Here is a 23,004-nt window from a genome sequence, read left to right as displayed (position 1 = left end):
ATGATTCTTGAACCAAGTGTTAGCTATGATTAAGTTATGCTCTGTGCAAAATTCTACCAGACGGCTTCCTCTTTCATTTCTCTCCCCCAATCCATATTCACCCACTATGTTTCCTTCTCTCCCTTTTCCTACTCTTGAATTCCTGTCACCCGTGACTATTAAATTTTCGGCTCCCTTCACTACCTGAATAATTTCTTTTATCTCATCATACATTTCATCAATTTCTTCATCATCTGCAGAGCTAGTTGGCATATAAACTTGTACTACTGTAGTAGGGATGGGCTTCATGTCTATCTTGGCCACAATAATGCGTTCACTATGCTGTTGGTAGTAACTTACCCGCACTCCTATTTTTTTATTCATTATTAAACCTACTCCTGCATTACCCCTATCTGATTTTGTATTTATAACCCTGTATTCACCTGACCAAAAACTTCACTAATTCCCACTATATCTAACTTCAACCTATCCATTTCCCTTTTTAAATTTTCTAACCTACCTGCCCGATTAAGGGATCTGACATTCCACGCTCCAATCTGTAGAACACCAGTTTTTTTTCTCCTGATGACGACGTCCTCTTGAGTAGTCCCAGCCCGGAGATCCGAATGGGGGACTATTTTACCTCCGGAATATTTTACCCAATAGGACGCCAACATCATTTAACCATACAGTAAATCTGCATGCCCTCGGGAAAAGTGAAGGCTGTAGTTTCCCCTTGCTTTCAGCCATTCACAGTACCAGCACAGCAAGGCCGTTTTGGTTAGTGTTACAAGGCCAGATCAGTCAATCATCCAGACTGTTGCCCCTGCAACTACTGAAAAGGCTGCTGCCCCTCTTCAGGAACCACACGTTTGTCTGGCCTCTCAACAACCTCCGTTGTGGTTGCACCTATGGTACGGCCATCTGTATCGCTGAGGCACGCAAGCTTCCCCACCAATGGCAAGGTCCATGGTTGATGGGGGTAACCAAAAGGTGGCGTTACCTTGAAGAAAGTACTGCAGAAATTGTACTCTTCTTCCTTTTGAGTAACAGAATTTGGTGTAACTGTACCAACAATGAAACTATTGCTGAAATTTGCACTCTTTTGAGCAATAAAAATACATATTTCAAAAACTCTGTTGTAAAGTACCCGTTTTCTTTCATTCCTCCAGCACACTGATGACACGGTAGTATTAAATGAAACATTTGCCAAGAATAGGATGTAACAGTGTGTACTCAGATTATTTTATCCATCGCATCACCGCCAGAAAAATAGACACTACTTTGGCCAAAAATAGATGCTAATTTGCGAAAAAATATATGGTTTTTCATCAAAAATAGATGCTACAAATTCTGGTCCCTACACAAAGCAATGAATGGGATCAGTTTTCTGTATTTAGTGAATCAAGTTTTAATGACCAAGAACAAGATTTAAACCACTGTTGTGGAATTTCACCACACAAATTAGGCTTTTGCCTGTGGGATCTGAGTAGCTTAATTGATATTTGTTGTCCCGAACATAATTTTTATATAATGAAGATCATTCCTATGTAATGACTTTAATAGAAGGTTACTAAATTGCTAAGAAGGATAAGGGCTACTACCTTCAATTCTCACTTCTACGGTCAACAACTGCATACAGCCAATGTCTGGCCAGTAAAATATTAGCTGATCGGGCCTTTGATATTCCTAGCCTTAAGCTCCCTAGTGCTTCAACACCCCTTCTCCCTCTCTCCACTATGTTTGGGCCTTACAGAAGAGGGAGCAATATTCATCTCACCTAACCAGTCTGATTGATATATAATTTTTTTAAGTTTATTTGTAATTTTTTATTCTAACCATTTCCTGTGATATTCACGTACAATTCATTGTAATCTATGTGCTGAGTAGGAGCATTTCTCAGCAAATTTTGGTTGTTCCTGTGAAATGTGATTTGCCGACAAGATGCCCACTATGCACCTGCTGAGGGCAGCAAACAATGAGCATGGGAGAGAAGTCACATGTTAATTGCTCGCTGTCATTTGGAGCATTCATTCCATACTGGATGTGCTCTCTGGCACCAGCTTCCAACTAGCAATGTCATGAATCCTCTCCTACACATCTTTTTCTCAGACTCTGTTCCAACACCAAAATTTTCATCATGTTATGACTGCACGACTGGCTAATGGTCTCTCAGGCTAATTTAGGTACATGTGTGTATCCTGTACACAGAACACGGTGAATTTATTAACTTTGAACCAACTCTTTCATTGAAAAAAATTCCGCCAACCTGACCAGCACCCTGTGCGCCTGTACACTGGTAATGGAGGGAATAGTTTTGTGTGTGTGTGTGTGTGTGTGTGTGGGGGGGGGGGGGAGGGGGGAGGGGGGGGGGGACAAGCTCGCACTTTTGGGAACCGTAAGTCTAGTGAAGATCTGCATCAAACTAGGCTTTGGACTAAAGGCTACAACAACATAAAAATGGCTCAAAATGAAACTATACAATACAAACATGATACACATACTGAAGGCAAAAAACTCACAGTGACAACTGCTACTGAAGTTAATAAGTCCGTCAAGAAGGCTAGGAGAATGACCTGCAAGAATATGAGCATTTATGCTGTTGTTAGCGTCCCACCTAGATAATGACTGGCTATCATTCAGTTCCAGTGTGATGGACATAGCAAAATTGTGGGGAAAGTTTAAACTGATTGTAAATCATGCTCTGGAGAAGTATGTGCCAAGTAAATGGATTAAGGATGGAAAAGATTCACCATGACTTAACAACAAAATCTGGAAAATGCTGGGGAAGCAGAGACTGTCACAATCTACGTTCAAAAGAGCATGTGCAAATGATCTTGCCAAAAACCTGAGAAAATTCTGGTCCTATACATAAAACTGCTGCATGGGTCGAAGACTTCTATCCAGTTACACACTGACCAATCTGGTATGGCAATGGAAGACAGCAAAAGGAAATCTGAACTTTTAAATTGTGCATTTATGGAATCATCTAAGCAAGAGGATGACCACCACCCAAACTCTCAAAAGAAGGACATAGTAACACACATCCCTGGCGTAGAGGAGCAACTGAAAGAGTTGAAGACAAGTATGTTCTCAGGTCCAGATGGAGTCCTCATTGGTTTTACAGAGAGTACACTTTGGCATTGGCTCCTTATTTAGCTTCCATGTATTCCAAATCTCTCATCTAGAACAAAGTCCCAAGCAACTGGAAAAAGTGCAGGTGATTCCTTTACATAAGAAGGGTAAGAGAATAGGCCTGCAAAATTACAGACAGGAAAGCATCTGTCCACAGATCAACATGGATTTAGAAAACATTGCCTGTATGAGACTCAATTTGTCCTTTTGTCACATGATACCCTGTGAGTCATGGATGAAGGGCAACAGACACATTCCATTTACCTTTATATTTTCAAAACCGGTTCAACATGGCACCCAATTACAGACTATTCATGAAGGTTCCTGCATATGGAATAGGTTCCCAGATATGCGAGTGGTTTGAAGACTTCATAAGTAATTGAACCCAGAACATTATCCTGTTAGCGAGTGTTCATCAGTGACAAGGTTATCATCAGGAATGCCCGACAGAAGTGTGATAAACATAAAAATCTGACGGACAGGATGGGCAACAATCTGTGGCTGTTTGCTGATGATGCTGGAGTGTATGGGAGTGTGTTGTTGTTGAGTTACTATACAAAGATACAAGACGACTTGCACAAAATTTCTAGATACTGTGATGAATGGCAGCTAGCTCCAAATGTAGAAAATTATAATGCAGGTGAGTTGGAAACACAATCTCATAATGTTCCAATATAGCATTAGTGATGAACAGCTTAAAACAGTCACATCAATTAAATATTCAGGCACAACATAGCACAGAAATATCAAAAGCAATGAGCACAAAAAGACACTAATAGGAAAGGCAAATAGTCCACTTTGGTTTATTGCGAAAATTTTAGAGGAGCGCAACTCATCTATAAAAAAAGAGAACATTTACAACAGAAGTGCAACCCTTTCTTGAGTACTGCTCTAGGGTCTGGGATCCCAACCAGGCTGAATTAAAGGAAGACAGTGAAACAATTCACAGCCATAATGAGATTTTCACTCTGCAGCGGAGTGTGCGCTGATATGAAACTTCCTGGCAGATTAAAACTGTGTGCCCGACCGAGACTCGAACTCGGGACCTTTGCCTTTCGCGGGCAAGTGCTCTACCATCTGAGCTACCGAAGCACGACTCACGCCCGGTACTCACAGCTTTACTTCTGCCAGTATCTCGTCTCCTACCTTCCAAACTTTACAGAAGCTCTCCTGCGAAACTGCAGAACTAGCACTCCTGAAAGAAAGGATATTGCGGAGACATGGCTTAGCCACAGCCTGTGGGATGTTTCCAGAATGAGATTTTCACTCTGCAGCGGAGTGTGCGCTGATATGAAACTTCCTGGCAGATTAAAACTGTGTGCCCGACCGAGACTTGAACTCGGGACCTTTGCCTTTCGCGGGCAAGTGCTCTACCATCTGAGCTACCGAAGCACGACTCACGCCCGGTACTCACAGCTTTACTTCTGCCAGTATCTCGTCTACTACCTTCCAAACTTTACAGAAGCTCGCAGGAGAGCTTCTGTAAAGTTTGGAAGGCAGGAGAGCTTCTGTAAAGTTTGGAAGGTAGGAGACGAGATACTGGCAGAAGTAAAGCTGTGAGTACCGGGCGTGAGTCGTGCTTCGGTAGCTCAGATGGTAGAGCACTTGCCCGCGAAAGGCAAAGGTCCCGAGTTCGAGTCTCGGTCGGGCACACAGTTTTAATCCGCCGAAGTTTCAGTTCACAACCATGCTACTAAATTAGTTACTGGTAGGTTCGATCAACACGCAGATATTAGGGAGATTTCCCATAAACTAATGAGAAACAGTGGAGGGAAGACTATGTTCTTTTCATGAAAGACTATTGAAAAAGTTTTGTGAGACAGCGATTCTACTGCAGTCAACATATATTACCTGCAAAGACCAGGAAAGAAATTCAGAGATATCAGGACTTTCACAAAGGTATATTTTTCCTTTGCTCCATTTGCCACTGGAATAGGAAAGGAAATAACTCATAGTGGTACTAGGTACCCTCAGCCAAGCACCATACAGTGGCTTGCACAGTATTATGTAGATGTACGAGGGCAAGTCAAAAATTATCTACACTTTTGCCATAATGTTTGTTACACTGCGCACCTTGTCTTCTGTCCTTGCACATGACATTGTTATACTGTGACAGTTTGATCTTATTTCTGCTATTGTTCTTCCTTCTGTTGCAGACATAACACGGCAGCTCCATTAGAAGTGGATCACCGCCCATTGTCCCTCTTTGGTGCACGACTCCTCTGGTCGGAGGGTGTCAAAGGGGCAGACATTCATCACAATATGGGAGAAGTGCATTATCAAGTAAGATTGTTTTTATGGATCGAGAAGTTTGAAAGTGGTCGAACAAGTTTAATACATGAAGAGGGAGCAGGATGGCCATCAACCTCCACTACAGATGACAACATTCAGTAAGCTTAAGAAATGGTTCTGGCGAACAGGTGAATCACTGTCGATGAGGTAGCATCTGCTTTGAATATCAGCCATGGCTCCACCCATCACATCATCCACCATGAGCTCGGTTGACAACCATAAGCTCACCCATGTTAGGGTCTGTCAACGCTTACTCACTCCAACAACGAAGGTGATGCATTTTTAAGCAGAATTGTCACTAGAGATGAAGCATGGGTGCATCACTACGAGCCTGAGTCAAAGCTCCAGAGTATGCAGTGGAAACACCCCAAATCACCAATGAGGGAAACATTCAAGATGGGGCCATCCACAGGAAAGGTTATGTTAACTGTGTTTTGGAACTCACAGGGGCCCATACTGGCAGAGTTCGTGGAAAAGGAAACTACTATCAATAGTGCTGAGTATAGTGAATTGTTGGAAAAGAAGCTGAGGCCAACAATTCACACCAAATGCTGCGGTTTGCTGTTGAAGGAGGTGTTACTGCATGACAATGAACAGCCACACACGCGTCACACTATCGAAACCATCAACAAGATGAAATTTCAGGCATTGGAACAACCCCCCCCCCCCCTTCAGCCCACATCTTGCTCCTTGTGACTTTCACTTGTTTGGGCCACTCAAGGATGCTTGGTGTGGTCGCAGATTTTCCTCAGATGTGGACGTGCGAAATGCGGTGCAAAAATGGCTTCATGACCAACCGAAAACCTTTTATTTGGAAGGAATACGTATGCTCCTTGACCTTTGGGCCAAGTGCATTGAGAAGGAGGGAGATTATGTAGAAAAATGATGTGCAATGTATATATGTAGCTTCATGTTAATAAATGGTAGAGTGAAAAGTGTAAATAATTTTTGACTTGCCCTCACAGAAGACTAACTGGGTAACAGAGGTACTATTGGGAATAAGTAGGACACTCTAAAGGTTAAGACAGAGAGAAACAGCCTTTCAGGACTGAATACAAATTCATAACAAAATGCCACCAGCAGATGAATACAGAACTGCTCAGTATGAAGTTTTGTCTAAACATCATATGCTTTGTCCTCTCAACAGACACTAATTTCTCCTGTTATGTCATTTTTTTTTTTTCAATTTCTTCCTGCCCTTTCTTCATTGTGCCTTTGCAATTCTCAATTTCCCTTCAGAAGCATTTATTGCTGCTTTTCATGTTTCATTTATTATTTATATAATTTCATATCCTCTAATCTCAGAGTCTCATTTGAATCCTTGTCTGATGCTAGCATTTTAGTAATTTTATAACCACTTTGCTTTTTTGTATAGAAAAATGAAATAAAAATAAAATATTGATGATTAAAAGTCATATTTTGTTTCGGTAAAAATACTAATGAGTAAAATTTCTGATTTGTAACTAAAACTACATATTGTACACAATTTTATTCTGGGTGCCACGGCCATCATCAGTTTATTTTCAAAGATGCAGAAATGCATATATAAAATATTGGAACATGTTACCTGGTGCTTACAAAAGAAAAAAATAGTCATACCTTCAATAATTCTGAGGCCGCTGCCCTTTTCTCTACCTCCACTTCAAGACATTGATCTAGAAAGTCCTGAAATATCTGAGAGAGTTTTTCTTTCTCCTTTATCTCAGGTTTTCCATTCGTTGCTATAAGATACAAGGCCTGAAAGTTGATCAACAATTTTAGAAACCAAGAACTGATACACCATTATGTTTTTTTTTAAGTGTACATTAAGACCATCTTATGTTGGAAAGATTTCAAAGACTTTCCTTCCAATGTTTCATTCTGTATCTCAAGCATGATTTGCATTACAGTTACTTAAAATTGAACTGTTGGCTTCCAATTCTTATACTACATATGTATCAAAGCATACAACACACACACTGCTGCACCAACACATCACACAACAATGAGTTCAGTTTTCTGCACATTTAACAGCATTAAAATTAGTCATCTCACATACAAAGGATAAACACTTTCACACTAATGTGTACTCTACGTATTTCCAGACATTTACAATGGCACTTCAGCTACCACACTCTGATCTAGTAATTTACCCTTATGCAATCACTGAAGATCTTACCTTTTATCTTGTGCTCACCATTATTTTCTAATAGAAGTTCTTTAATTCCAATAACATTTGTTTATTAATTATTTTTTATTTGTTTATTGGCTGGTACAGACATCTGGTCTGTTTCCTGTGTACTATAGCAGGATGATGTACTTTTGCTCGAACAACATGAGGATAGCATACAGCTCTGCTATGTGTTAGTACTTTCACACACTACACACATGTAAGTTGAAGAACAAAACAAAGAGATAGCAAGTGAACAAAACAAAGCAGCCGTCAGTTGCTATATATATAGCAACCGACGGCTGCTTCGTCAGGAAAGAGGGAAAGACGAAAGGATTGGGTTTTAAGGGAGAGGGTAAGTAGTCATTCCAACCCCGGGAGCGGAAAGACTTACCTCAGGGGGAAAAAAGGACAGGTATACACTCGCGCGTGCGCGTGCGCGCACACACACACACACACACACACACACACACACACACACACACATATCCATCCGCACATACCCCCCAGACACAAGCAGACATTTGTAAAGGCAAAGAGTTTGGGCAGCGATCTCTGCCCAAACTCTTTGCCTTTACAAATGTCTGCTTGTGTCTGTGTATATGTGGATGGATGTGTGTGTGTGTGTGTGTGTGTGTGTGTGTGTGAGCGAGCGCGCGCGCGCGCGTGCATCTACGGGCGTATACCTGTCCTTTTTTCCCCCTGAGGTAAGTCTTTCCGCTCCCGGGATTGGAATGACTCCTTACCCTCTCCCTTAAAACCCACATCCTTTCGTCTTTCCCTCTCCTTCCCTCTTTCCTGACGAAGCAGCCGTTGGTTGCGAAAGCTAGAATTTTGTGTGTATGTTTGTGTGTCTATCGATCTGCCAGCGCTTTTGTTTGGTAAGTCGGACCCTGCCATGGAGATGCACTCGCTCTTCCTACAACCTACAGACTGAGCATAAAAGGGGTCAAATTGTGGCCTTCTGAGTGGTGGGATGGACCTTTCAAAGAATTACCACCCAAGTTGGATGTGCTGTGTTGGTTGTGCAATGATGCTGGTGTCAGTGCTAACATGAACATTCTCACATCCATGAACAAGGTTCTGGAAATCCATGCAGCACCGAAGCCCACCAGAATCACTGTAAGGGTGGCAGTGGCAGATCGTACAGCTATCACAGAACAGGTAAGAGGGCTTGTGAGCCCAGATGTATCAACAAGAGTTGTTGTGAATCAGTTATTAGCAGTGGAACTACAGTCAGGTACACCTCTAGCACGTCTTTCACTCATGCCACAGCATTGACGTGCATGGCTTGACTGGTGTGATCAGAAAATCACTTGAAAGATGGAATCCCGTACTGTAGTCTTCAGCGATGAAAGCAGCTTCTGCCTGCAAGCAGGTGTTAGTCACTTGTACATAGACCACCTGGTGAGTGCTGTCTCATATGTGCATTCACCCACGACATACAGGCCCCAACCCAGGCATTATGGTTTGGGGTGAGAAAAGTAACAACACTCATTCACCTTTGTTGTTTCCAGAGGGGACACAAACCCGAGCATGGTTCATGCAAAATGTTGGACCCGTTCCTGCAACGGGAGGTGATGTGTTGTTCCAACACGATAATGCTCGCATGCATTCTGCCTGAGAAACTCATCATGCTCAGCAAGACGTGCAGGAACTTCCTTTGCGAGCAGTATCTCCAGACTTGTCTCCAACTGAGCATGTGTGGGATATAATGGGACAAGAAGAGACTCATGAGATTTGTCAAACAACATCTCTTACAGAACTAGGTGAACAGGTGGAGCAGGCATGGCATAATGCATCCCAGCACAGTATCTGTCATCTGTACAATCGCCTGGATGCCGGAGTCAGTGTCTACACTGCCACTTGTGGGGGCTACACCACATACTACTAAAGTGCGTGTCAATTATGTTGGCGGCCGAGTTTAGGTTCGTTCTGCGCATCTGACGTCACAAAACACAGTCAGCCAATGAAAAGAGAACGACATTGCCAGATCTCAACTGCAGTGCAGAGCATGGACGAGTGTCTTCAGTTTTAGAAACGCTCAGTCATAAATAAAGTAATAGAAAAAAAAGCAATGTCTTGATAGCAGACTTTCTTTTATAGAAAGTTTGGAAAAAGCATTCTTTATACCAATTGCTTCATATTCTATTAATTAATTAAACCAAACAAGCAATAAGACTCCTAATTCAGGCGATAGCAAGGAGAGGTATTTGTATCAATCTCACGAACCGCTTTTTCGCAATAAAGAACAGCGGTAATTGTTTATTTCCTACTGTACTTCGACAAAGCACGAGTAATTCATAGTCATACCAACAGTGTTTGTCAGTATTTTGCGTTTCGTGTTAGAGTCCTCATGGCGTTCTGTAGTCAGCTGCGTTAGCGTAATGGTTAAGGTGTTGGGCTTCTATGCGAAAGGTTATGAGTTCAAACCTTGTGCGGTACTTAATATTTTCATTATTTAAAAACAATATCGAAGTGCCTTACTTCACGAATTATATTCGTTTGAATGCAATTTTTTGAAATTTCTAGTGCTTTGTCTCTTCATTAACCCTTTCGCTGCTGCAGACACGTGCTCCCCGCATTGTCATCACTGCACTGCTCCCCTGTGCAGACACATGGTGTTCCCACTGCTTTGACACACTTATCATTTGATTTCACAAAAACTATTTGACCCAAAAATTTGATTTTTACACGTCTTCTTGACTGATACCTTCCCCCCATAAATGACTTAATTTTGTTTTGATGTTCAACGCAGTTATTATGCAGCATTAAATGTATTAAACCATTGCACGAAATTTTGAAGAGTTTGCAGAGGTAGAAGTCCATAGCGTATACTTTCTGTATGGTCGATTTTAGTTGCCACAATGTTGAGAATGAAATGTGGACAAGATACTTAAATTTCATATAAAATTTACTGTATAACAGTATATCATTTAATTTAAGTACCACATAGGTGTCGTATGTAATATTGAGAAATATTCCGTCTTTCGTGACTGTAATAAAAGTTTTATTTACACCGGACGCATTTGGCTTTATTTTAAAGCACTACAATCAATGAAAGGTATGGCACATACACAATGGTACTCATGTTCTCTTTCTTGTTTTTGTTCCACAGTCACAGTTTTACCAATGGTACTGAAATATATTCCTCTTCTGCAACTGTAATAAGCGACTTATTTAGACCAGACGCGTTTCTCTCTTTTGAAGCATCTTCAGTGGACAGTATTTTGTCTCCTCCATTGCCAAATCACCTTTCGTAGTTTTGTGCTGTTGTAACACAATATTCATCGTTTGTGTTGGCTGATCAGTGTTTTAGCAAATAAATGATGTTTGTGTGTGCCACACACAAAAATTATATTTGACATAGCTCAGAGCACTTCACTGATAGACGGTATATTCAAGTCCTGATGTTTTTGTAAGTCCACAGTTTTGTTTAATGTATTTTGTCTACTTCCTTTTGATTGATTGAAGTGATTTAAAATAAAGCCAAACGTGCTCAGTGTAAATAAAACTTTTGTTACAGTCGGGAAAGACCAAATATTTCTCAATATTACATACGACACCTATGTGGTACTTAAATGAGATATTGTTATACAGTAAATTTTATATGAAATTTAGGTATCTTGTCCACATTTCATTCTCAACATTGTGGCAACTAAAATCAACCATACGGAAAGTATACTCTATGGACTTTTACCTCTGCAAACTCTTCAAAATTTCGTGCAATGGTTTACTATATTTAATGCTGCATAATCACTGCATTGAACATCGAAACAAAATTAAGTCATTTATGGGGGGAAGGTATCAGTCAAGAAGATGTGTAAAAATCTAATTTTTGGGCCAAATAGTTTTTGTGGAATCGAATGATAAGAGTGTCAAAGCAGTCTGAACACGATGTGTCTGCACAGGCGAGCAGTGCAGTGACAAAATCGCGCACAGCGCCGAATGCAGGGAGCACATCTTTGTAGCAGCGAAAGGGTTAATGCGGCCGTGGTGGCTTTACTTCATGAACTGCACGCTCCCCCCTAAACGTAAGCTTGCGAACTATGCTATACTATGGCGCTGATTCTATTGGCGCGTGCTTCGTGTGCAACTGGCAATGCAGCAATCTCCCGCGTCAGGGCGGGCATGCGTGAGCCGCCAAGATAAAAGAATTGAACTATAGCATGTTTCAGCATGGGTCAGTATCTGGTAGCTCAGAACTGCTTGTGCTATTGATCTATAAATGTAACCATTTCACGTAATCCATATGAACTGTTGCAATAATAAATCTTTGGTGTATTGTAAGCCTCTAAAAGGGTGTGTCAATTTTTATTCGGCAGTGTATATTGGTACATATAATGACCGTTTCAACTTCGAAGAAAATACCCTGTGCAAAATAATATACAGACATAAGAAACTGTGAAAATTTTTTGTAACAATGGATAAAAATCAATATCTTCCACTGCCAATCCAAAAACGCTGTGTACCCGAAAACTCTATCTCTCAAGAATGCCATAATAGCTATTATAGCTACACTTTCTACAACTTGTTAAATGAAGTATGTAATTTGTTTATGTATTGTAATTTAAAGTAAATATACAACAACATTATTGAAATGAAATGCTGGTTGCCTCACGAAGTGAGTAGGTGGTGATGCCTGACCTTAGAGAGGCACAATTCACTCTCATACAAATCATAGATTTAAAGCTGTAATACAATGCATGTTTTCAAAGTTGTGCAACGTAGCAGTGTGGCACATTGTAAAATTATTTTGTCTTTGTGGAATCTACAGATATAAACTAGGCAACTGTTAAGTGTAAGTTTTTGTTTACTACTAATATAACAGAAAATCACCATACAATTCCAGAAGCAATACTATTGAGATGGATAGATTTACAGAATAACAGGTGCTCCAGGATTTCACAATGTCACAATCTTCAGCAAATGTAGCAGAACATGTTTGACAATGATGATGATGATGATGATGATGATGATGATGGTTTGGTTTGTGGGGCACTCAACTGTGCGGTTATTAGCGCCCGTAAAAATTCTGAACCTTTGCTCAGTCCAAACTCACCACTTTCATGAAAGATGATGAAATGATGGGGACAACACAAACACCCACTCATCTCGAGGCAGGTGAAAATCACTGACCCTGCCGGGAATCAAACCCGGGACCACATGCTCGGGAAGCGAGAATGTGACCACAAGACCACGAGCTGTGGACGAGAACATGTTTGAGTTGCAGCAAAATATACAGAGGTGCATTGTCCAGAGTCTGATCAACATTGTGTACAAGTGTTTTTGTAAAGCAGTGAATAGTGACATGGACTGTAATTTCCTTTTATAAATGACATGAAAACTGTCAGACATTACAGACAATGTTTACTGAGTATTGTTCCAAAATGACTAATACTAGTGAAAATCTGTGAGTAACTGAGTAAAGAGGACTAGCTGTTAGGAAATTAATTGATATAAAAACAACTAATGATTCTGAATTTCCAATAACACACATCTGGAAATGTGCAAATCCGGTAACCGTTTACTGAGCTCAACATGAAGGTGTCAATTGCAATGCCCAGGCAAGGTTCTACAGTAAACAGTAATGACACACGGTTGTAATTAATGATGGAAATGCATAAACTGTTCAAAGAAACTGAGGAGGAACTTCAAGAATCTTTCAAGGAACCACTAAACACAGCATGAACTTCATTACACATTTGAGTTCTTGAATGAAGCATTTCAATTAATTACTTCCAATAAAGCAAACTAAATTGTGATCAGAGTTTCTGGGCAAGCATGATGTGGTACAAAAAAGTAAAAGTCAAAATGCAGCTTTCCAATCATCAGCTACAACCTCGCAAATCAACTGAGAACATCGATGTTCAAGTAAAAACACACAGTGTTGAATTTGTTACTGTAAAAGATGACTGCATGTGAATCAGATGCACCTCAATTAAACTGGTCAACTATATTGTCTGGAAATCACAAAAGAACTGCTATTAAGAATGTTTCTTGTTCATTAGAAACCATCTAAAATGTATTGTGTGTGGAGGTAGATTCTGCCTGAAAAATAAATCTCATGAACTCTGATTTACAATTCCAAATTCAGTAATGGATAATGGAATGAACATCCTAAAATTTCAGGACCAAGTAAGGGAAACCATCCAGCAACATTTATCAAGTACTTTTGAAATACTTTGTCCAAACTGTGCCTGGAGTGGTAAGAGATTGTTTATATGAGCTACGTTACGACAGCATGTTTATATGGAAATATGCATAGTGTAACATTTTTCCTGTTGCAGGGAATTTGAAATTTTATAAATAAATACAAGGTGCATATGAAAAGTATGGTCATATGTTAACTAAAAAGCACATTGATTAGGATGAGGTGCACGCACACATGCAGTGAGACATGTCACCTAGTGCCACCATCATGCAGATAACTGAAGTGAAGTAGTGTGCACACTCTAACAAAGCTAATACTCAGGTTGAGAAAATGGCTCAAATGGCTCTGAGCACTATGGGACTTAACTTCTGAGGTCATCAGTCCCCTAGAACTTAGAACTACTTAAACCTAACTAACCTAAGGACATCACACACATCCATGCCCTAGGCAGGATTCGAACCTGCGACCGTAGCAGTCGTGCGGTTCCAGACTGTAGCGCCTAGGACCGCTCGGCTACCCCAGCCGGCAGGTTGAGAACTCTTCACTGTAAAATCTAGTGCAAAATGAAGAGAGCCATTTCATTATGAATTTGTGATGTGACACAATAAGTTACGAAAGACTCAAATTATTTTAATGAATAGTTGCATGAGAAAAATAATGTAGTGAAGAACATGTGCATATCCCAAAACAATGGCTTTAATTTTTTTTTTTTTTTTTTTTTTTTTTTTGCACGAAAAGGAATAGTTTTTGTGAGAATCTAACCGCAGAGATTTGTATCATCTGCATTAAAGCTAGAACACCATTATTGTATGAAGAAGACATGATGCCACAAAGAAAACATGATGCCACATAGCTCACTGAATCGCATCTGTTACCACTGAGTCACACACACACACACACACACACCACGGTGCACATCACATCACTTGGTACACCACGTCAGTGGCTACAGATAAGCTTCCTAAGTACCTTTGTGTTGAGTTAAAGCTAACTTCTCCCACATAGTCAATGGCAATAATATAACAATAAGCTCATCACCTTCGATTGGGTCACTGAGACAATTTGTGGATGGTGACGCCATTTCTGGTCTAATTAAGTTGTGTGAGTAAGGGTTGTCTCACTACTCAGGACTATTTGTGCGATTAGTACAAGATGCAACTGAAAAGTTTGGTGAATGATCTCGAGAAAGAAAGGAAATAAGAGTTACAATGTGTATTTACTGATCTTCAAAGTAATCACCATTAGCTACAACACAAATCTGACAGCTGTAGAGCTGTTGGAAACTGTAAGCAAATGCTTCTTGTGGAAATGCTCAAAGCACGGTGAGCAAGCATTGTTGGATACACCCAACATCTGCAAAGTGTAAGCCTTTCAGGGCTAGTTTAAGTTGCTAAAAGAAGAAGTAGTTTGGCAGCGCCAAATTTGGAGAATAAGAAGGGCATTGAAGAACAGTCACCTTGAGTTTAGTGAGAAAGTTGAGCATGTGGACTGCAATGTGCTGACAGGCATTGTCATGGAGGAAATTCAACTGTCCACAAAGGTGAAGTTCAGGGCAAACCCACCAGTTCTTGCTTAAAAAAAAAAACATCATGTTAAGCTTGGATTTAGTAATCTGATATTTTTGGGAGGCAGGGAAGATGATGAACACTACGCCATTGACTGTTGCTTGGTCTGATGACAGTGTTGGTAGCATCAGATCTCTTTTTTTGTAGAAGTAGTTTCCAAAAACTGCATATTCCAGTCAGACATATCAATGAAATCCCAAGACATTTGTATATGAATTAGCTTCTGCTCATCGTTCAGCCTGTGTGACTGAAACTGGTCACAAATTTTTTGCCTTTTCAGATGTTCATGAACAGTAGTACTTATACTGTCTTTGCTTATCTTCTACTCTCCTGCTCAGTTTCAATGACAGCTGCCGATGTCTGTAAACACCCGTCACACTTGTTCGGTGTTGTCTGGGATTGTGCTTGTTGACAGTTGACACAAACATGACTTACCCTTAACACGTACCATTCCATCTCCGAAGTGTTTAAACCATTTACACACACCTCTTTTACTCACTGCTTCAGCAGCGTACACTTATCAGTTACTTAAGGTTACTCCCAGTTTCTCTTCACACAGTGCCAGGTCGGGCTAGTAAGGTACATGGGGCAGTGGGATCATGCCATTTTTAGCCAAAAACTGTTAACAGAGATGGCTATGTGTGCAGGCGCATTGTTGTGGTTGAAGAACCAGTCTAGTCCAAGTTGACGCAAGGGGGGCCATGTTCAGTGACATACATTGCTGTTCAGTGTTTACCTCGCCTTAGCCTTACAGATGTCAACTCATAGCTAGGACAGTTAGCTTTGTGGAACTTCGACTTTAGTCAGCTGCAACAGAATTATAGTAAGGAGACTTACAATTGTGAATGACAATGCCTTTAGTAGGCAAAGGACTTTGTACTGCACCACATGCAGATATCAATGTATACATTGAGTATTCTCAATATAGCTGTTTTACAGCGATATTTATTTATTCACTCCATGTTTGATTTGTGCTTCCACTTCCATGCACCTTCCTGAACAGTACTGTATTTTGTATGTATGTCCACTTGGAACCATACGAGGGGGTACAAAAGAAAACCAGCATCATTTATTAAAAGTTACATTGTTTTCAAAACAACTTTATCCTCTTGAAAATGCTCTCCATTGCAACTAATACATTTGTCCCAACGGTGCTTCCAGTGTTTGAAACTTTTTTTTTAGTTATCTTTAGAAACGGCTGACAGCTCCTCCCTTGTTTTTTTCTTGACTTCTTCAATGTTGTCCAATCGGTGTCCTTTCATGCCCAGGAATAAGACAAAGTCACACAGAGCCAGGTCAGGTGAGTAAGGTGCATGGGGCAGTGGGAGCATGCCATTTTCAGCTAAAAACTGTTAACAGAGATGGCCGTGTTTGCAGGTGCGTTGTGGTGGAAGAACCAGTCTCGTGTTTGCCATAAATTGGGTCTTTTATGACAAACACTGTTCCATAATCTTCTTAAAAGTTCTTAAAATGGTCTTTGAGCACAAGCTCTAGAATTTTTTCAATATTTTCATCAATTCGGGCAGTTGATGGACATCCAGAATGAGGTTTGTCATCAATCAACATGTCGCCATTTTTGAATTGAGCAAAATACTCTTACACTTGAGTTTTTCCAATAGTGTCACATTGGTAAGCTGTTTTCAGCATTAAAATAGTTTCAGCAGTATTTTTAGTGAGCAGGAAACAAAATTTCATAGCTGCACATTGTTCACCTAAACTTGCCATCATAAAAAATGAAACAAGAACAAACAGTGCTAGCAAAAACAATCACTGCAGACAAACAGAGCTAGCCAGGTTGGTGGCACTGAACTGGCAATGAGATGGGCTATGCCCACGTAGTGGCACAAATGCATAGTACACATGCCCCCAATATGGAGGGGTACCCCCTCATATTGCTTGGCACTAACACTAAGCGCTATAACAATGATGATGACAATCTTAACATAAATCTTTCAGACATGCTGAAGAATACAATATAGCACCATCTCAATGTGTGGCAAATTCAAAAATAAGAAACTGTTCTAATACGCCAATGCTAACAATTCCTGTAGATCCAAAAAAGTAAGAATATTTGTACATCTACATTCAATGATGTGGAAAATATAATTGTAAGGAGTTTCAAGGATCAAAGTCGAAACATTGCTTTAAGCAGAAACATACTGCAAGAGAAGACTCGTGAAACTGCTCTGAAGATTGGCATTGAAAATTTTAGTGCATCAAACAGCTGGTTGAATAGTTTTGAAAAACAACATTTCAAAGTTCAAGTGGAGAAAGTGAATCTTTGGTCAAGGAAAGTGGAAACTATTGGAAGAAAATCACATTTCCATGAATGGATACGAGATTATGAGCCCAGATACATGTTCAATGCTGACAAAACTGACAACTTTTATAGTTGACTTCCTGCATAAATATTATTCTGTTAATGGAGAGAGAGTCATGGAGGTAAAGAAGTTAAGAAAACATCATAATGCTGTTATGTGCAAATAGAAATGGAAGTGACTTCCATTATTAATTCCCAGGTGTTTCCCAAACACAAAAACACTATCTTGTACTTATGAGTACAGCAGTGTTGAAAGCGTTTACAACTTTTTTGGGTGTTTAGATGCCAAGAAGGGTACAACAGGAAGGAAAATTGTATTTATTATAAATCTATGCTTTGTATGACAATATTATGGAAATGGAAGAGGATGTAGATGGAGATGAAATGGGAGATACGATACTGCGTGAAGAGTTTGACAGAGCACTGAAAGACCTGAGTCGAAACAAGGCCCCGGGAGTAGACAACATTCCATTAGAACTACTGACGGCCTTGGGAGAGCCAGTCCTGACAAAATTCTACCATCTGGTGAGCAAGATGTACGAGACAGGCGAAATACCCTCAGACTTCAAGAAGAATATAATAATTCCAATCCCAAAGAAAGCAGGTGTTGACAGATGTGAAAATTACCGAACTATCAGTTTAATAAGTCACAGCTGCAAAATACAACACGAATTATTTACAGACGAATGGAAAAACTGGTAGAAGCCAACCTCGGGGAAGATCAGTTTGGATTCCGTAGAAATGTTGGAACACGTGAGGCAATACTGACCTTACGACTTATCTTAGAAGAAAGATTAAGGAAAGGCAAACCTACGTTTCTAGCATTTGTAGACTTAGAGAAAGCTTTTGACAATGTTGACTGGAATACTCTCTTTCAAATTCTAAAGGTGGCAGGGGTAAAATACAGGGAGCGAAAGGCTATTTACAATTTGTACAGAAACCAGATGGCAGTTATAAGAGTCGAGGGGCATGAAAGGGAAGCAGTGGTTGGGAAGGGAGTGAGACAGGGTTGTAGCATCTTCCCGATGTTATTCAATCTGTATATTGAGCGAGCAGTAAAGGAAACAAAAGAAAAATTTGGAGTAGGTATTAAAATCCAGGGAGAAGAAATAAAAACTTTGAGGTTCGCCGATGACATTGTAATTTTGTCAGATACAGCAAAGGACTTGGAAGAGCAGTTGAATGGAATGGACAGTGTCTTGAAAGGAGGATATAAGATGAACATCAATAAAAGCAAAACAAGGATAATGGAATGTAGTCAAATTAAGTCGGGTGATGCTGAGGGAATTAGATTAGGAAATGAGACACTTAAAGTAGTAGAGGAGTTTTGCTATTTGGGGAGCAAAATAACTGATGATGGTCGAAGTAGAGAGGATATAAAATGTAGACTGGCAATGGCAAGGAAAGCGTTCCTGAAGAAGAGAAATTTGTTAACATCGAGTATAGATTTAAGTGTCAGGAAGTAGTTTCTGAAAGTATTTGTATGGAGTGTAGCCCTGTATGGAAGTGAAACATGGACAATAAATAGTTTGGACAAGAAGAGAATAGAAGCTTTCGAAATGTGGTGCTACAGAAGAATGTTGAAATTAGGTGGGTAGATCACGTAACTAATTAGGAGGTATTGAATAGGATTGGGGAGAAGAGAAGTTTGTGGCATAACTTGACTAGAAGAAGGGATCGGTTGGTAGGACATGCCCTGAGGCATCAAGGGATCACAAATTTAGCATTGGAGGGCAGTGTGGAGGGTAAAAATCGTAGAGGGAGACCAAGAGATGAATACACTAAGCAGATTCAGAAGGATGTAGGTTGCAGTAGGTACTGGGAGATGAAGGAGCTTGCACAGGATAGATTAGCATGGAGAGCAGCATCAAACCAGTCTCAGGACTGAAGACGACCACCACCACCACCACCACCACCACCACCACCACCACCACCACCACAACAACAACAACAACAACAACATTTTCCAAATCATTGAATGTTGACACGCGAATGTTCTTCCTGTTGTATCTGACAAACCTCTAGTTTTGACATTTAAGAACACTTCCTTGTTTCTGAGTATGCTGCACAATAAAGACAGCACCAAATCGTAGATCTTCACTATTTTTTTTTTTTTTTTTTTTACTGTCTTCGCCATTGTGGATGATGGTAAGTTTTCACTGGACTGCAAGCTTGCCGTGTTCGCAGGGCACAGCTCTGTACAGGCGAAGCTGACAAAATTGTTGGTACAAGACTACATTTCTCAGGTCACACTTCGTACACTCTGTGACTTCTATGCCAGATCAAGTGCCCAATGTCGCAAGCTACACAGGACCGTACCCAGTCAGTTTCCGATTCATTAAACTACAATAAAGGTATGCGTCATCTGAAAGAATAGATTACCATTTGCTGCCATCACTACACACAAGGTATGAACTGCATGAAACTGAAATAAACTGGAAATTCACTTTGACATATTAGGAATTGCGTAAAAAGTGGCTTTTAATTTGCAGAATGATTCATGTTTATTCCTTAAAAGTAGACTTCTTCTTTAAACAGGGAGGAATAACATTGTTCTCAAGGAAGTTTCACGGGAACCAATGGAAATATTCATTAAACGCAAGATTTCTTTTAAAGCGGTTTGTTAATTCAGAGTTTCAGTGCAACAGTTAGACTGCGTATATTACAGAAATTAACTCTGAAACACAAAAGATAATTCTTGATAGAACAGTTATCTTTGCTTAAATTTGACAAGCAAAATATATAAAATATACGTACCCGGAGAGGGTTCTCATTTAAATATGGAGGTTCACCTTCTATCATCTCAATAGCCATAATTCCAAGAGACCAAATGTCAACTTTGGGCCCATATTGCTTCCTAGTTACAACTTCTGGAGCCATCCAGTATGGTGTCCCTACCATAGTTGTACGTTTTGACTGCTCTGGTGAAATTTGAGCACAAAATCCGAAGTCAGCTGTTGAAAACATAAAAATGTTTTTTAGTACATGTAATACATGAAATAAGTGAGATTACTATCAGAATTAAAGATTACAAACTCTGTCCAACAAAATTCCAAGCAGAGTTCCAACAACAATGAAAAACTTCATATAGTAGCTTGTCCACTCACACACAAAATAAAACCATTCAGCAAATATCACAAAATACATGATAATGTACAACCTCTTATTTCAGAGAAGTCATGATTCAAAAACAGCATGTTGTTGGTGAGAAATTGATTTTATAGGCATGTATTGTTATTTAGGGACATTAAAGTGTAGAACTCTAGTTACCTGAAGATGGGTTATTTTACCTGGAAGAATTTAAAATAAGATCGTGCAAATATGAAATTAAAAAGGATGTAATGACCCTAGACCATTATAGCATTAGAAGTCACCATAGACTCTTCAGATTCAAAGCGAAAATATACATACAAAGCTATAAATAACAGAATCATCATCAGGTAGGAAGCCAGAAATGGTAAACAAAGATAATTTATTTATGGATGAAAAATATGTTACATTATGATCCTACTTTAGCAACTTAGACAATGCAGTTATGCATAGACAAAATTGGCAGTTTTTTAACTTAATATAAACAGTGGAAGTTGCAGGAAGTTCACAGGAAGAAAAAGAGGAAAAAATCTAACATGGAATGTGGCAAGCAATTGGAGCTATTATAGAAACAGTAAGTGTTTCCAAGCAAATTGTAATAGGTAAATGATACAATATGTTGGATTGGGGAGAGAGGTGTGCAAGGTTAGTCTGTGCAGTTGTGCAAAGCCACTACTATGGCGTAGTGGTTAGCACATCTGCATAGTGAGAAGGAGACCCAGGTTCGAATCACAACCTTGGTACAAATTTTCATTCACTGCTTCAATCAGCAAGATACTTCACTATTTTATATTTTCTGCCACACATTTTGAAATATTATATCACCATCATTAGGTAGAGGCATGTGAATTAATATGGCATGGATGTATTGTAAGCATAACTTTTGGGTAATCTGTGGCACTGCCTTTCAGCAGTCACAGGCTCATTTTCCAGTTGCATTTATATAATATACTATACATTGCAATTTGTATTTTCGCACTGTATATTTAGAATATAGGACATTCAGTTCAACAGCAGAATCAAACCACCAACACAACAATCACTTGACACAGAGAACTGGATAAAAGCCAAGTAGAGCCATCTTAATGAGTCACTGTCTTTAACTATATGTATCTATGTTGTTCCCACATATCTCTCAGGTAAGTTTCTTGTTACCTCTTGGATTCCATCTAAAAATTTCCTTACTTGATCTACTATTCACTATACTAGATCTACTATATACTATACATGCTCTGCCTGCCTCCACTTCATTTTTGTTGGAGTATTAACATCTTCGACTAGTCTGTTCCCTGATCAATTCATTCATCTGCCTGTTTCTTATAGTAACTACATGTATCCATTCATTGTTAACAGACTTTTCTATGTCTCAAGTCCTCCAAGTTAACTGGTGGGGAAATACAAAGTTATCATGATGAATTATATAAGTCAACATGGGTGAAAAAACTATGCATTCTGGGACTAACGAAATACAAGGAAATAAAATCAAGTACAGATGTTTTTCTAAAGCCACAGGTTGAACAAATTTTGTATTCCATCCTGCATTTGGCAATGATATATTCCACCTTATAGGCATCTGTAAATAAATAGATTTTTTTGTCATCTTAATAAAGGTCAACATGTTAATCATTATGTGGGATGAAGAATCATTTTCTGTGTATAAAACTTCTTTTTTAATTTATTTGTGACCTCAGTTACAAATTGTTGTGCTATTTCTGGCAATCCAGATCAGCAGAAAACTTTCTAAGATGTATCAAGTTTTTACTTGGATCTGAAGAAGGCTAGTGAGTAACCTAGACAAAACTGGTAACTCCAAAATTTTCTGTTGCAATTAACACCATGAATAAATTTTATATACAAGTGAAATCACTGTCGAAACAGAAGAAACACAATGACAGTTTGTAAATTTCACAATTAATTTTTAAGAATATTATTAAAAAATACAAAATAACTTATACATATAAACAATTACTGAGTTACAAAATACTTACTCAGTTTAACACTGCCATCCAGACCTAACAGTATATTGTCTGATTTAATATCACGGTGTATGACCTGATTACTGTGCAGAAACTCTAAGGCTTGAAGAACTTCCCTACAGACAGATGCAATCTGTCCTTCATCCATACAAGTTTCTGTAACCACGTCTGTCAATGAGCCGCCTGGCAGGTATTCCATCACCACCTGTAATAAAATGACAAATCGGAAATAGAAATCACACTCTTTGCATTACAGAAACTTTTTTTTTAATAGCTTACATTCCAAGTCCTCTACATATTCCACCTGCCCACTGCGTCTACCTCTCCACCCTCCTCTGACCCTC

General features: G+C 39.5%; 1 protein-coding gene across 2 annotated transcripts in view; it reads right to left on the bottom strand.

Annotated features, from left to right (window-relative positions):
* Positions 1-23,004, bottom strand: part of LOC126162177 (serine/threonine-protein kinase Pak) — a 156,409-nt gene that overhangs the window by 22,919 nt on the left and 110,486 nt on the right. For both annotated transcript variants that reach the window (XM_049918488.1, XM_049918489.1), the window contains exons 7-9: positions 22,673-22,865; positions 20,352-20,548; positions 7,006-7,143 (exon numbers count right to left, since the gene is read on the bottom strand). In XM_049918488.1, the coding sequence (XP_049774445.1) occupies positions 7,006-7,143; positions 20,352-20,548; positions 22,673-22,865 (528 nt within the window). The remainder of the gene's footprint in view (positions 1-7,005; positions 7,144-20,351; positions 20,549-22,672; positions 22,866-23,004) is intronic.

This window comes from Schistocerca cancellata, chromosome 2 (assembly GCF_023864275.1).
Source record: "Schistocerca cancellata isolate TAMUIC-IGC-003103 chromosome 2, iqSchCanc2.1, whole genome shotgun sequence".
Taxonomy (NCBI): Eukaryota; Metazoa; Arthropoda; class Insecta; order Orthoptera; family Acrididae; genus Schistocerca; species Schistocerca cancellata.
Note: the sequence above shows the minus strand (reverse complement) of the source record. Positions and strands in the feature narration are given on the sequence as shown.